This window comes from Sciurus carolinensis, chromosome 4 (genome assembly GCF_902686445.1).
Source record: "Sciurus carolinensis chromosome 4, mSciCar1.2, whole genome shotgun sequence".
Classification (NCBI taxonomy): domain Eukaryota; kingdom Metazoa; phylum Chordata; class Mammalia; order Rodentia; family Sciuridae; genus Sciurus; species Sciurus carolinensis.
This window is the reverse complement of record NC_062216.1, coordinates 125,036,923-125,053,597: the sequence shown is the minus strand read 5'-3', so window position 1 is coordinate 125,053,597 and position 16,675 is coordinate 125,036,923. Positions and strand designations below refer to the sequence as shown.

Genomic DNA, 16,675 nt, shown 5'->3' with positions numbered 1-16,675 from the left:
ATTTATAAAGCAATTAGCCTTTTCCCCATTTTTGTCATTCCTTAGTATAATTCCTAATCGTACCAAGATAATACACATGTGTATCAGATCACATTGACCTTCTACAAAAACATGTGTTTATACTTTTTAGGATAAAGAAAACTTAGTACATGTTGTTCTGTGTATGAGAATCATCCTAAGGCAAACTCCACATAAAAATATAGGTAATCTGAGCCAGGATAACTTGTTTTCCATTTCATTTCTGCTATCTAGGTGAGCAGCCAGTGAGTACTTGGTACCATTATACTGAAATAAGATATCATGAATGTCCACTGCCAATAAAACTTACCTCTTTCTCTCCTCAATCTGCCTAGTAAAAATAGATAGTTGATAATTGATACAGAGACAGATAGATATCTGGAATTACTATTCTTCAGTTCCATCAATTGACCCAAACTCGATATGATTATTTACTATTTAAGATACTCCAGGCACTGGCTAAATCAGTTATATAATTACTTTAACCCTCAAGCAGACTTCTAGGCAGGCCAGTAATCAAATCTTAGATTAGGTAACTCACTCAAGGTCATACCTGAAGTTGCTAAGTGACACACCTATTCTACTTACTCCAAAGATGGTGCTCTTACCCTTCCAACAGAGCCACCTCCCCTTAGTACACAGGATCTGTTATTAGAGAAAACATTTTAGGAAACTAAAATCATTGCTGATTCAGCTTTTTTCAGAACAAAAGGAAATCCAGTGGCTTTTAGGAACTCTATGTGTTCAATTTGGGTTCTGAATTGTTTATTACTTCTGAATGGCTCCACAAAGGAATCACTATTGTTGGGATCCCCAGCATTGCATAAATTAAATTCAGTGAAAGCCAGGAGCATCCAGTAAATCACACCATCTTTCAGGGAGGTGCCTTATGAAGAAGGGAGGTATCCTGAGACAGAGACTACACTTTGGCAAGCTTAGAATTAAATCCCTTCCCTGCCACTTTAGCTTTATGACTTTGGGCAGGACCCTGAGAACTTTAAGTTCACCTGTAAAATGAAGCTATTGTCTCCTGTGAGGAGACATGGAGACGTGGAAGTGCCTACCATGAGGTGCTCATAAATGTTCTTTCACTCCTAGCAAGATGGAACCCTTAAAGGGAAGAGTTTATCCTTCAAATTTATCCAGTATACAGAAGGTTAAGTCAATGCAAATATTCCATTACACCTAATTGTCACTTTTAGCAGAAAGCTTTTAAGAAACCCTTTAGTTAGTACATAGCCAGTTATAGGAGTACAAAATTCCCTGGTACAGAAGCAGCATTTGATTTAATCTTGGGAAGCAACTCGAAGATTGCAATTTACCCAGTAGTAAATTACACAAGCATGGAAGATAGAAATCCTATTTAATGGAAATGGGGTGATAAATGGGGTTGGGGGGGTGACTATTGACCTTAAAGTTAACGGTGCTCCACGAGGCTTTTCTGTGTAGTTGTTATGTTTCCAGGGCCATGATGTGATCCGGGTATATCTCAAATCTACTGAAGAGAAGAGTTTTTCTCCTAAAAGGGTTTCAACTGCATTTCCAACTCAGAGAAAACAAATCTCTCAAAGAGAGAGAAAGTCCTTGCAAATAAGATGACTCTTAAATGAGCATCTCTCATTTACAAAAAGCCTATTGAGAAATAAAATTCATACCATTAACTAAAAAGCAAAATATCATGATTATCACTTGGACTTGTTAAAAGCAAACTTGCTCCCTGGCCACACAGGTCAGTGTTATATGTAAACTGAAACCCTCTTCTGAGACTACATCTAGAAGAAACACATTAGCTATGCTGTATGCCCTCAATCTGGGAGGTTCTCATTGTTCTTTAAAACCCACATTATTTAATGATTCTAATCAAACTCCAAAAAGGCTGCAAAACAAGTTAGGATTTTAGGTTGTAAAACAGCACAGATTCAAGAGTTTTACATGTTGGAAAATACTGGCTTTAACACTGTTTTCCTGTGTTTAATGCTCTCCAGGATACTGCTTTTCAAACAAGACAGATAAAACATTCAGCGGACGTGTTTTAATATGTCAACATATACAATACTGTAGAAGTGGATATTTGGTTTTCCTTTGCTGGAATAGTTTGGTTCTATACTTCAAATGCATGTATAAATGAGTCATGACTAGTTCCAAGTACTTCCTGCTTATATAGACTAGGAAGAAAGGGAGCAATAGGAGGGATTCTCCACTTGGAGAAAAGAAAAATTGTTTTTATCAGCACTATTATGTTAGTAGTTACAACTATCTATCATTAAAAGTACTTCTTCCTCCTTTTCTTTATTTATATTTTTATTTCTTTGTTAACGTTTAGATATAGAACTATGTACTTTATTTTATGTTTAGAAGCAAGTTCAAGAGAGTGAACAGGAATTTGTTCAATGAGAAATGTATTTCTTTCTCTAAGAAGTTCTTGTGCTCTAGGCTCTTACATTTTCAAAAAAAAAAAAAAAGATAATTAAGAGGAAATTCAAGTTGGGCACAGTGGTGCACACCTGTAATCCCAGTGACTCAGGAGGCTGAGGCAAGAGGATCACAAATTTCAGGTCAACTTGGGCAACTGAATGAGATCCCATCTCAAAATAATAAATCAAAAGGGCTGGATGTGTAGATCAGTGATAAAGCACCCCTGGGTTCAATCTCTAGTACTGCAAAAAGAAAAAAAGAAAAGAAAAGCAAATACCTCTCTGAATTTGAAAACAGTACTTGGCATTAGGGCCTAGTATAGAAGAGGTTTTTGATATATATGTGAGGGAAGGAGGGTGAGAGGGGAAATGAATGAGAAAAGGGAAGGGAGAGCCACTCGTTTTTATATGTGTGTTTTATTTTCTTCTTATCATCAAAATCCTGGAGCTTGGCAAAACTGTAAAAATAATTTCTTAAAGTATTCTCATTTAATAAGTAAGAAAACTTCTGGATTCTCTTATCTCCAAATTCATAGCCCTGTGGTTTATTTGTGGGTATCAATGGCCAAAGACACACATTTCCAACCCCTTTATAAGATTGTAGAGTGGCTCTCCAAAAGTTTCTCATAACTTAACTTCCATCCTGCCATTTTAAGTCACTGGAGATAATAGAAATCTACCTTATAGCAGTCAGTTTGTAAACTATTTGACAGTTCACAGTAGTGGAAAGGATATAAGCTTCGGAATTAGAGTTGTATTCAAGTCCAGGTTGATCATTAGACACGTCACAGTTTATAATCACAAACCACAGTTCTGTCATTGGTGGAAAGGAGACCATGATAACTAACACAGAGATTAAAGGAGCTAAGATAGATAGTATGTAAAGTGCCTGACAAAGCTATGGCATTTGGTGGGTACTCGAGTGCAACTTCTTCTTCTTCTTCACTCTCCTTGTTTTAAAATGTTGCCCTTTAAAAGAATACCTAGCAATTCTATAAGTATCCACAGTGATTTTTCTGAGCATAATTTCACTTTAGTAGGGCAGCCATTACTTGTGGTTTTTCACCTTATGCAAGATGAAGTGACCTGTCCACATTTATAAGTAGTGGAACCGAGACCCAGTCAGATGTCAAGGCAGTCAGGGTCCATTCTTTGTGAAGATATTCTTCTATGAAACTAAATCGCAGCACATTTGAAAAACAAAAGGAAACTTTCTAGGGTGAAAATCAAATATTTTCAAGATTCCTATAAAGATATGGATAAGAGTAGTGATCTGGAAGCAAGAAAATAGCTCATTTCTAACTTCAGATGTCTAATAATTTAGACATCTATTGATTTTTTGCAATCGTAAATGCTCGCATCGTGTTTTGTCTATACTGGGATGACTGACACATGGAAGTCAGAACTCCCAAATGCAAATACATCAGTGCATCTGCATGGAAAACAAAACAAAACAAAACAAAAAAACTATAAAATATATGTGTGGGGGGATACCTATTTGTTTTCATGTATTCTCATTTTTTTAAGACCAAGACCAAGTAAATTCTCATTTTACCTTTTTGATAGTCCAGCTCCATGAATTTTCCCCATTTTAAGGATCACTCATTTTAATCTTGAAAAGATGTTACAATTTGCTCTCATAATATATTTTGCAGTGGAAATAAAAGTGAATTCCATCATCATTGTTCTTCATGCTTATTTCACCCAAGGAAGCCCTTATTGTCAACTCTGTCATTATTTCACACATGCTTGTCTTCACATATATAAATACTAACTTACAACCAAGGCCAAAAATGGTTTAAAAAAAAGTTATTATTTTCAAAGTTTGAGACTCTCCTTCTCTAAATCTTCCCTCTACCTCTTCTATAATGAGGGCTGCTACAAGAGTTCACAAGGGTTACCTTCTGAGCAGACGGTTTCCTCCTTTCTCCTAAAGAAAAGAGAATGACTGCACTATGGCTCACTAAATCAAATATGCCATTCAAAATTGTGTAGTGTGTGAGAGGAATATAAAATAAAGCAACAGCATAAAATAGAGTCGGTCCCCCATTAATCTTTTTCTCCTGGTTGGCAGAACCAAGATTCATTAATGAAAAACTTGAGCATCTAGGACAAGGAAATTCTATTTCTACTCTTGTGCCAAGCTATGTGGTTCTAAGATGAGCTCTGGAAACTGCAGAAAGTCAACTAACAAGACAAGACAGGCTAGAAAGATTTAACTGGCATAAAATGCTCTTCAGCATCCATCTGTGCTCAAGAAAGAACTGAAATGCAAGGGAATGCCAATCTGGTACATTCAATCTCCTTAGCAAAATGATCTGTTGAGACCTAAAGATAAAAATTAGCCAGGGATGCAGGTCGGCAAAAAAAAAAAAAGGAGCTTTTGATGAAAGACTTCCAAAGGATGAGAGTTTCTAGACAATTACAACTATGGGTTCCCTGACATAAAGTAACTATATACAATAATTCAAATGAATTCCAGTCTCCCATATTTGGATCATAATCTATGATAATTCAAAGGCATTGTCAGACAGAATTTATTGATGCATTAAGTAAGGCTTCGTCCTCACTGGTAAAATGAAATTAAACAAAACAAAACAGTCATCTGTTTAGCTAAGTCAGGATAAAAGACATTACAGTTGGGCTTTACTTAATTCCTCCTACCTGAATTCAGTTATATACTCAGGTAGGGCCCTGAATTCCACACTGGAACTCACCTGTCCATTAAAACGCAGAGGAATCAAACTAAATTATGCTATGCTAGTGCTGCAGGAACCATAGGTTGGAACTGTATGGCAACTTCCAATTTTACCTTTCTCTGACTTACATAACAATGATGCTTTTGGTTATTCTTTACAAAGGGCCTACTATGTTCTGTAAAGAAAATCCTGTCCTCAGCAGCATCTATGTTGCAAGATTTATTTGAATTCATGAGTCAAACCCAAATTCTCTCCTCCTAAAATTTCTGTGATTGATGTTAGTGATAATTCATTTAAAAAATCAATCCCATCTCTAGGAATGCAAATGATTAGGAGCATGAATCACATTCTTTTTAGTACCCAAATAATATCATGTCATCTTTTCATAGCAAATTGAAAATAGAAATTAAATATTTTTTCTGAAGATTTTCTTTGAAGCATGCATACTTTACCTAGATGATATTTTCATTCTGCACTTTGTTCTCTAGGTCTGACATTTCACCTAAAGTCAAAAGGAAAGTCAAGCAAATCTAACATTATGAGGTAGGATTATCTCACACCTGACATTTTTAAAACTTCATTTCCCTTCTATGAAAATATAATTCAATCTCAGAAAAACATATTTTCCCAGGAGCACTTGAGTGAGAATTGGCTTGAAACTTAAAGATAAATTTTACTTGTGATTTTACACCCAGAAATAGTTACAGCCCCTCCTGTATTCTCTCGTGATTAAAAAGGAACAACAGAACCCTAAATGAAACAAACAGGATTACACCTTCATTCTCTTTAGACAAAGGAATTGTGAAAATTTAAAGTATTCCACACAGCACAATCATGAGAGGAAAGAAAAGCAAAACAAAACAAAATGAAATTAAGAGACAACTATGGGCCCCAGGTTGTAGCTCAGTGATAGAGCCCAGCATGTGGAAAGGTCCTGGGTTCAAATCCCAGGATTGCAAAAAAACAAGGCAGGGGGCGGTTAATGGTAAGGGTAGGGACTTAGGAGGAGCAAGAGACAACTGGTCAAAAGCGTATCTCAATCGAAAAGATAATAAAAGGGTAAACACACTCATGTACACACTCTCTCTCTTTCATTTAGATAAAGAATTTATTCAGGAAACATTAACTTCTGATTTCTTTTATTAAGGTAACAAAAGGAACCAGTTCAGGCACACTCAGATTGGAGTTCTTAGGAATGACTAGAATTGTCACATAATGGTCATCCATGGGAATTAGTTTTAATGAAATATAAATAGATTGAAGAATAAGTTTGCTCTTTCATAATTTCCAAACATAAATTGTGTTTTTATAAATTTGTTTTACATATTACATAAATCAATCTTCTATTGAATGTGGCCTAAGATTCAAGTGATGGCTAATTTGGTAGCCAGTTTCTGCTTGGTCTTGCCACATTCTGCATGCATTGTCAAGTTTCACACTGTTAATTTTCTAACAAGCAGTTTTGTTTTCAGATGCCTCAAGGCCAGTTGCTGAGTCCAAACACAAACTTTGTAAGTAAAGAAACAAACTCCAAGCAGCAAGAAATGCTAAACACACATCAGGATTGTTCTTTAACATTAGAGTTCTTTCTCTCATATACTTACCAGTTTTTATGATACATTTGTCATTGTGATGAATTCAGTATGCATGAAAACAGCCAATTTATTAATCATAGAAGACTTCTCATATTTACTCTGGTCAATCTAACAGGAATTTTGTTTGTTTGTTTGGTCGGTTTTTGTTTTTATCTTACATGTTATGAACAATATATTTTTTTCTAAAAAGATTTGTAGTTGAAAACCCTAATAGAAATATGCTCTGTTAGAATACAATATATATTTGATAAACAAGGATGTTTTATAAATCATGTTTATATAGGATAGAAGCATATTCAATAAATACTGATTTCGAAGTGAAAATACCTTAAGTTTATACATGCCATGAACAATTCATCAATGCCATTCATTATTTTGCAAAGTATTATCTTCTCCAATGAAGCGTAATTTATAAAACTGAAGAAAATAACAGTCATGTTATAGGCAAATGTATTATTCACTTTATTAGAAGAGGGATTTTTGTAAATGGTTTATATGAAATAATTGTGTCTGGAAGGATAAAATATTTCAGAAAAGGGCTTCTTTGGGAGAAAGAAAACCTGTGTTTTAGAAACTAAAGAAACGTATGCATACACAGGAAGAATTATAAGGAAGATGAGTGGCTAGTAGGGTCACTTTGCAAATGCCTATCAGTAATCACTAAAAGTAAATCAAACTTTACTTGGGAACAGACCAAATTTTGTTATTTTGCTTTGAATGGTAAATTACACACAAGTCTCAGATTTCCTTTTGTCAATAAAGATGTTATTGGTCAGTGGTAATCTTTTCAAAGAGCAGAGAAGGGGATGGGACCATTTCTAACTACTTCCTCAAAATAATAAGAAATACAATAAAATTTGGAAGATGATTCATTTTCCTTTTTTGCATTAAATTTTTTAAAATTTATTTTTGGTGAGTTATAAAGATTTCTTCCTAGAAGATGATGTAATGATGCATTTTTCAGAAAAATTACATTGTAGCTCAGATGTTTGTTAGCTGCATAACAAGATATTCCTTTGCTCTCTCTGGGAGAAAATTTGTTAGGTAAACTCCATGTTTGTACAACCTAGAATAACTCCTATTAGAATAACTAATAAAATTAGTTCTTTTAGCAAATTTATAAACCAGGTAAAACAGAACAAATAGAAAGTATTCCTATTAAGAACACCAGATTATTTAAGTCACTTTTCAAGGTTCTTCAGAGCTTTTAAAGGTTCTTTAGAGCTCCTTTGAAGTTTACTGATTAAACATGAGTCACAATTAAATCTAAACTCTAAGAAACAGTTAAATTTAAATATATGAAGAGCAAATAAAGTTGCTCTTCAACTCTGTTCAAAACTGTTAAAGCAGGCAACTCATATTTACTTCTAAATAACTATATGTATCACTAGTTGCTCTGGCAGTTTACATCCTTGAAAACTATCACATAGAATGTGCTTAGTGACCAGTCAAAGAAAAAACACAAAACATGATCCCAAAAGGATAAGTACATGGTCTTTTTAAAAAAATACTATACATGGCATATTCAGATCTAAGATAAATCAAAATTTACTTCTAACCTGAAACTTGTTTTTTCAACTATTACACAAACTTTCAAATAAAATACAAACCTTTTCTGATTTATAGAGTCAAAACTGACTTTTAAATTCATCTTCACTTCTCTATACAAGAATTGATCTTGAGATAATTCCTCTTTGCTAACTCAAATACAACCAACACTAAGTTATTTTAAATTGCAATTTAAATTCTAAGAAAAACATCATTAAACTTGACTGGGTTCTATCCTACCCAAATATGTGTGTGTGTGTGTGTGTGCGTGTGTGTGTGTGTATTTGAGTAAAGTATTTGTTTGAAAATCTTCTCATTGAAGAAGAATAACACTTTATGAAAAGGTTTCTGAGATTACGATATATTATATTGCATGTTCATTATAAAACAAACAGCATACATTGTCATCACATTTAAAGTTCTAAAATTCATTAAATTTTTTCCAGCATTCCATAATTGGATTTACTTCTAATTATCATCTATTTGACAAAACACATAACCTTAAAAGGGGAACTTGGTTTGCAGTAGTCATATAAATAAGCACAAAGTAAATTAATCTCTATTATTTTTCAGAGGAAACTGCAAAAACTTCAGTACCAGGCAAAATTTATAGTTTTAATTTACTTTTAACTCACCATTGATTCAAATATTAATTGTATCATTCACCACCCTCACACCAACCACCCCCACCTCTTCCCTCCTCATCCCTCCATCAGCCTTTTTAAGGTTCATATTATTTGGTAGAGGTTTGTATAAAAACAACACTGTAACTAACTTCAGGAAACTTTTTTGCTAAGCATCACTCAGAAAAAAAGGTAAACTCCCATCCAACCAATGTTAAATGCAGGAAATGTGTCTTGGGTTACCCAGCTGGGACAAATCCTTAGGTGTGGATTTAGAATGGGAAAAATTAAAGGGAGGTTCCTACAGTCACTGATGAAATTAGGAAAGCTTGACTTGAGAATTCTCACCTTTTGAGCTGCTTTAGAGGGACTCTTGTTTTTGCTGCCTTTAGGTCTTCCCCTGGGTCTCTTAGGTGAGGGCTCACAGGTTGGCTCCTAATTGTGGGAGGAAAAAAAAATGCTGTTGTGGCAAGACCGTCTGAAAGAAATTGACCCTGACTCTTTAGCTATGTTTTCTGCATGTGCTACTCAACAGAGCTGCTGGAATACATTCAGTTCAAGCATAAATGGATGATAATAGTACAGAGTTTACAGAAAGGGGAAATAACTATATTTTTTAATCCAAGGATTCAAAGAGGAAACTATTTTGCATAAGAAACCTAGATTTTATTTCAAACCTAAAATGGTAGTGAAGTCTGAAAAGGCTGCATGTTCTAGAAAGAAAGTCATATATTTTTAAGGTATAAAGTTTACATGGTTATGCATTTGTCAATATATAGAAATAATGAGTATTTTATATGAATACCACTATCCACTATGTCAGCATTTCAAACAACAGAAATATGAAGCTAGCATCTCAACAGTCTTCCATATTGAAAAGGTAGCTTTTAATCATCTCTATATACCTGCATTCTAAGTTGATTGGGACCCAATTGACACATTCTGAGTGAAATATTGGAGCAATTATCCACCTTCTTCTGCTCAAAATAACTCCATTCCCCCTAAAAGTTCCAAATAATTATGGCAAATCTAAGGGGGGAGGTTTTGCTTGAATTATCTAGATAATTGCTTCAATTCTCCATTTCCTTTCCGTGAGGCGGGCATAGTCTCCAATCTAAATTGATTTCTTTTTATAAGAATAAACATGTTTTATTCAAACTTTCTTTGGAGAAAACTTTTATGGGGGTGGACTGGAGGAAACCAAAAGGAGGAAAGGGAAGAGGAGAGGAAATATCTGGGAAGGAGAAACTGAAACAATCACTTCTTTAAGGAAAACTTTAAATGGCTCCTATGCCAAGTAGTAAATACCAAGTGGTTAAGAAAATGTGATGATTAATATTTCAAATCCTAAATATTTATCCCGTGAATCATTTATTCACATTTTATTCAGATTTGGTGATTATATCAGACTAATTAAAACGCATGAAAGGTGTCAATGAAAATTCACATCCTACTTAGATAATCTGGGAAAGGTTCCTTACAGGCTTCCGAGGGATACTAGTTCCAGTGGGCACAGCCTGAACAAACACATCCCAGACACATTTTTCTTTCTTTTGTGAACTCTGCCTTAACTCGAAGGTAAAACTTCCAATTACCTCCAGATTCCCTTACATTTTCTCTTAGATTTTTTTTTTTTTTTTGCGTGGGGGGGTGTGTGTGCAAATTAGTAGTTAAAGAAAGCTGGGTGGCGGGTGGGAAACAAGAGGGGGTAGGGCTGAGACTATCTGGGAGGTGTAAATCAGGATCCAAACGCGATATAAAGTGTCGCTTGCGCAGAGCGGGAAAACTCAGGGGCCTCTAGATTGGCTTGTTTCCTTTGAAGATTTCAAATAGGTACAACCCTCTCAGTTTTTCTAAAATGCATTGGTAAGCAAACATTGTTCAATTTCCCCCACCTTGCTCTCGGGCAGCTTTTGGATTCTGGAATTATTTTCTAACCGGTCTATTTGCCATGAGGAAAGCGAGTTAGGAATAAGGAACGAAGGGGAAGTTTTAAAGTCCGAAGAAGCGGAGTTTAAATGTTCTCAGTGGTCATGTCCTGCTTCAATCCCGCCGGCTGAGCCTGGAAATTGCAGCGAACAAAACCCCCCGCCCTGGGCGCTGCGCGCAGCTCTGCAAGAGCCGGCTGCACGCTTAATTGGTTGCATCCGCAGACAAAACCCTCCACTCCGCGGGGTCCCGAGCGCCCCTCAATTGTACCCTCCCAGCCCCCAGCCACTCGTCCCAGAGAAGAGCATTTAATGCGGGAGAACATTAACGTGGGATCCAGGAGCAAAAGGGAGACAGGGCGCTTGGCGAGGAAGTGACCCTAGCTACCGTGCACTCTCTCGGACACTCCTTCCAAAGCGCCCTTGACGAAGCGAGTTAACCCCATCCCGAGGGGTCCTAGGATCCCCTTGCAGCCCTTCCTCCGACCACCTCAGGCGCCTGTCGCTTGGAATTTAAAGATCCCTTAAGAGTACCGGGCAGCCCGGTCTTACTCGTTCTTTGTCGGAGGGCGCGAGCCTTGGGCCACCAAGAGCTTGGGGAGGGCGCCAAGGGGGCGACTGCGACGCGCCAAACTGCCGGCTAGCATTCCGGAGGCGGGAGAAAGCCTCTGGGCCCCAAGACTCCAGCCCCTTCAGCCCGACCGGCTAGATTGCCCCAGTCCCCAAAGACTGGTTTCCCCGGGTAATTGCGAAGGCAGCTCAGAGAGCGTTGGGGAGCCCTGATTTGTGGGACCCCGGTCGCTTCCAGTCACCAGGCGACACCGCGCCACTCAGGGCTGTGCACAATAGCGAAAGTCCGAGGACGTGCTTCGCCCGACCCCACCTCCCGCCTTTACCCGGCCGCCCGCAGCGACTCCCCACCTCCCGGCCCCATGGGGAGCTGGGGCTCCGCTGTGCCCTCGTAGGGGACTCCGCCGCCCGCCCCCCTGGTCAGCGGGCTGTGTGCAGCAGCCGCGGGCACTAGGCTCCCGCGCTCTGGTCGCCCGACGCGTCGGGGGCCCTCGCAGAGGACACGGAGGTGGGCTAGTGCCCCCACCGCGCCCGCGTACTGACTTGCTGTTGCTTCCTGGGTCGGCCGCGTCCTCTCTTCTGAGGCGCCGGGGCGGCAGGTTGTCCCTGGGCTGAAGTGGACGGCTGCCCGGCGCCTTCACCGCGTGCGCTCATTCTGCCTCCTGCAGCCGCCGCCGCCGCTAGCGCTGCCGCCGCCGCTACCGCCGCTGCAGCCGCTTAGCCTCAGCCGCCCGGAATCTGCCCAGCACCTTTCGGGAGACTGAGTGAGAGGGCTGGAGAAGCAGGCAGGGGGAGCGAGAGCTGGAGTGCTGCGAGGACTGCTGCTGCTTAGGCTGCCGCCGCTGCCACCATCAACACCGGACGTCCAGCGGCTGCCAAAGAGAGAAGAGGGGAGGAGGAGGAGAGAAGGAGGCGCTGCCGGTGGCGGCGGCAGTGGTGGGTGAGTGCCGAAGGTGGAGGTGGCTGTGGCGGCGGAGGTAGCGAGCGGAGGAGGGAAGCCGAGGAAAAGAAAGGAAGGTTTGAAGTCGGAGAGACTCTTCTCTCGGTTTGGGATCAGGAGTTGCGGGCACTGGGAGCACTTCGGCAGAGGCTTGGAAAGCGAAGAGACTTGGAGTGAATTGTGTCCCTTGAAATGTTAGGCGGGGAAAGAATTCCTCCTCCTCTCCTCCCCCCCCCCGCGCTCGGCAGTGAGAGAGACAGAGAGAGAGAGAGAGAGAGAGAGAGAGAGAGAGAGAGAGAGAGAGAGAGAGAGGGAGAGAGAGAGAGAAGAAAGAGAAAGAAACAGTGACTTGGGTAGTCGGAAGGCAAAAAGGAGGATGGGAAGATGCGGTCCAGATCAAGTCGGGCACCCAGCGCAAGCAAGGGACAGAGCAGTGGGTGGCACCGCGCCTCCTCGGGTGGCGGGAGCAGGCAGCGGCGGCACCAAAGAGTCGGAGAGAGACAGGCCGCTAGCTTCTGCGTCCTGCACCAAGCGCGCGCTGCCCGGGCTGGAAGTTTTCTGAGTTCCTGCCCCAGGATTCAAGTGGGATGAGTGTGTGTGTGCTTGCGGCGGGGGTGGCGGGACGGGGGGAGTGCCCACCTCTAATCGTGGGCGGATAAAGGGGAGGGGGCTGCGCAGGAGGAAAAGTATGAGGAGGAGGGAGGCCAAGCAGACCGCCGAGCCAAGGCGCCTGGCCGCGGGCCAGAGACAGCGTTCGAAATACAACTGCCTTGGCGGCGGCGGCGCCCGGGTGCCACCCGGAGCCCCGCTCACGTGCTCCGGCCCGGCGGCGGGGTTAAAGGGACAGGCCGGGGATCCCCAGCCTACTAGCTGCGGGCCTCGCCCCTTTGGCCGCCGAAGGTCACTCGCGGGCGGTTGTCCTGGGAAGGCGCGGGAACGTGACTGCCCCAGAGACACATTTTAGGGCTCGGCCTTTACCTGCGCCTCCAGCGTGCGGAGCCAAAACTTTGCCAGAAGCGTCTAGCTGCACCGGCGGCAGGGTCCCAGTTCACTATGAGAGGGAAGGGACTGCTGAGGAATAGGAGCTGACCCCTGACAGCCCTACTCCGCCTTGGGATTTCCTCACCACAGAGCGCGCGGCAAGCACGCACACACACAACACGCACGAAGATGCATACACATAATCACATGCGCACTTGCACGCAGATACACGTGCACACTCGCACACAATATGCACTCGTAAACACGCACGTAAACACATGCGTAAACACACACACACACACAGACATTGCACCTTCGTAGCCACAAGCACGCGGAACGCGCCGCTTCTTCACTGAACTTTTTTCTCCAAGAAAGACTAGGGGCGACACAAAGTCTCCCCGCGACTGGTGCTACGCACCGGGTTTGGACGCTCAGTCACAGTAAAGGGGACCGCATGGATTCCCAACAGCACAGATGAACTGTCTGTTCAGTTTGCCTTTATTTAACCTTCTTTTGCGTCAAGTCCTAATTTTATAGCCTGGACTATTTCTAAGTTATGTGAACACTATACTGGCCACGATCCTTTTTTTCAAAGGTGGAGTACTTTTTAAAAATACACCTCTTTTTCATCCTTGAATAACACAAGATTGAAAAAAAAATTAGGTTCAGGTTTTCACACATCACACCCAAAATTATTTTGGACTAATTCCAAAATAAAAACTTTCACCCGGGGAAGAATTTTTCTTTCAAAGATACAGACCACCGTGTAATAAAAACGCCTGCTCCGCAGCCCTAGGCAGGCAGTTAGGCACCGCCAGGTTCCGCTGTGAATGTGGAGGAGGCGCGTGTAAATGTCTGCTTCCGCGCGACGGCGCTGATTGGTCCGCGTTGCCATTTTAAATCCATTTCCAGCTGTCCTTTGCAGAGTTGAGACACTTTGCTGCAAGTTGAGTGCTCTGCAGGAACCCAGGGTTGCTCCTGGGTCTGGGAACGCTTAGCTATGATGGAGAGGGAGAGCCCCCATCCCTCCAGATGGAGTCCAGCAGTTGACTGGGAAGGGAGGGGTCTAACAGGAACCAAAGGTTTTCTGTCAGGAGTTGGCTGAAAGATGGTATCTTCATCAAAAGGATTGAAACTTCACTTATTAACGATTGCAGTGACATTTCCTAATTGCCAAGTTTGCACATTTTTTAAATATGATCACATATTTGCACTGTGGTGTGCACGTTTTACATACACATATAAAATGGACTTCTGGATTTGTTTTTGTTTGCTTGCTTCTTGCGCAGAGTAGAGATAAAATTCTGAGGATGAATGAAGACAAAAGTCACCCAGGATTTCAGTTAGTTAGCTTTATACTAGATACCTCATTATATCCTGATTTTTTTTTCATTGCAGAGTCTGATAAGGTGATTCCAATATTTTAATTTTGCAATTCATCCCTGAATCTAAAATAAACACAGAAAAACTGGGGGTGGGGGTGGGGGGACGCCCAGCCTGCTGTTTTCAGGCCACTTGGTTACCAGACTACTTGATCCCTTTTGAATTTATACAGAGAAGGATGTAAAACAAATATTGTATCGAGTTTTGTCTAAGTTGTTCATTTTATATATTTTCGTTATTTGGAAACCTCATTTACGTTTTTCAGGTTGCTATGTTTTCTGTAAGGCAAGACATTGAAATTGATCATCATAAATGGATGGAACTTGAGCCTATTATGTTAAGAGAAATAAGCCAAACTCAGAAGGTCAAGGGTCATATTTTTTCCCTCATTTGTGGAAAAAGGAAAAGAAAGGTCGAGGTGGCATGAAAATCAAAGAGAAATCAGTAGAATAGAGGAAGGGACAAGGGAGTGGGAGAAGTGGAAGAAGGAGGGAAGTGCTGGGAGGGATATTGGCCAAATTGTATTGTTATAGTGTGTGCATGTACAAATATGTAACAACAAATTCCACCATTATGTACAAGATGTTTACCAATAAAAAAAATTCATCCTCATCTTTAAAATTATTCAGGTAAAAGTTATTTTTTTAAAATGGTCTCCTTAATATTTTTATAAAGTTATATGGTTAGATTTTTCTCTTTAAAGAAAGTTGTTTTTACATCTACATTTGAGATGTTTATTTTCCAAATATGTTTCTCAATTCACTTCTCCTTTGTCATACTATATATTACCAATCCACTCAAGGCTAAACTCTTTCTAATTTGAGAACTTTCCAGGTGGTTTCTGTCCACATTAAATGGTTTCTTTTCTTCTTCTACACCAACTATCAAATTGAACAATTAGCACCTTGGTTGTATATGTTAACAAGGTTTCTAATTATCTGTGACACATGATTTAGATTAGTGTTTAGATCAGGTCAGCTCATTAGTGGGTGGTAAAATCAATTTAGTGGACTCAGAACACCATTAAAAAATAGAATAGAGAATATCTCATGTAAGATTTCTTATTTTCATTATATAGTACATGTGCATAAAAATTGTTTTAAGATTTTCCCCCACCATTTAGCATCTTGGAAATTGGGATGTATCTTAGAGTTCAAGGTGTCTTAGCACTGTTACCATGCTTGAGGTAGTATTATTTCTGTGTTAGTGGTACACCTGATATTCGATGTCTTATTTATATGGAAAATCAATTGCTTGCTCCAAGTTGCAGAGATACATGTTTAAATGCCACTGACTTAGAGTTCCTTTACATCTCCACTAAACTGAGTTTTTGTGATCTCTGTGATGTTTAACAAATCATTTCTCATCTTTGTGTCTCAGTGTCCTTCTTTCGAAAGATCAACATAATTTCTGAAAGTTCTTCCAGTTCTAATAAATAAACCATGTATTAATTCATGTTCTCTAAATGTATCATTATGATATGTAAATTTTATCTAAAGTCCCTGGACAGGTAGTATTTCTAACACTTCTTTTTGGGGGACCAGTTTTGTCTAGGTGGTATTCAGTTCAAAATAAATTTTTGGTAATTTCTTACTAATTTATTGCTATGAAAAAGTTACTTTTATTAAAGTTACCATGTTACAAATGTACAACACAGAATGAGAAAAGCATTACTTATGTTAAAATATCTTCAATATTCTTTTGACTATTCATCTATGATAAAGAAGTTGAAGTTCTTACATTGTACTTAGTTACATTATATTTAAACAATACATTCATATAGAATGATTTAAGAATTTTTCAAATTATAACTGATTGAATGAATTATGATGTATTTTATTACAGGGATTAATTATAACCAAATATTTTGAAAGTGAATCTATATAAGAACACAGAAAATTATATTTTTTGAACAGAATTATAAACATATATATGTATATAGAAACTCAGTATAGTACAAAGTAAACATATATTCT

General features: G+C 39.7%; 1 protein-coding gene across 1 annotated transcript in view; it reads right to left on the bottom strand.

The window, feature by feature from the left end:
• Nucleotides 1-12,352, bottom strand: part of Hmga2 (high mobility group AT-hook 2) — a 124,191-nt gene extending 111,839 nt beyond the window's left edge. Inside the window, exons 1-2 of the mRNA XM_047550522.1 lie at nucleotides 11,939-12,352; nucleotides 9,246-9,332 (exon numbers count right to left, since the gene is read on the bottom strand). Coding sequence (XP_047406478.1) covers nucleotides 9,246-9,332; nucleotides 11,939-12,049 — 198 coding nt within the window. The 5' untranslated portion in view covers nucleotides 12,050-12,352. The remainder of the gene's footprint in view (nucleotides 1-9,245; nucleotides 9,333-11,938) is intronic.
• Between the last annotated feature and the right edge of the window lie 4,323 nt (nucleotides 12,353-16,675).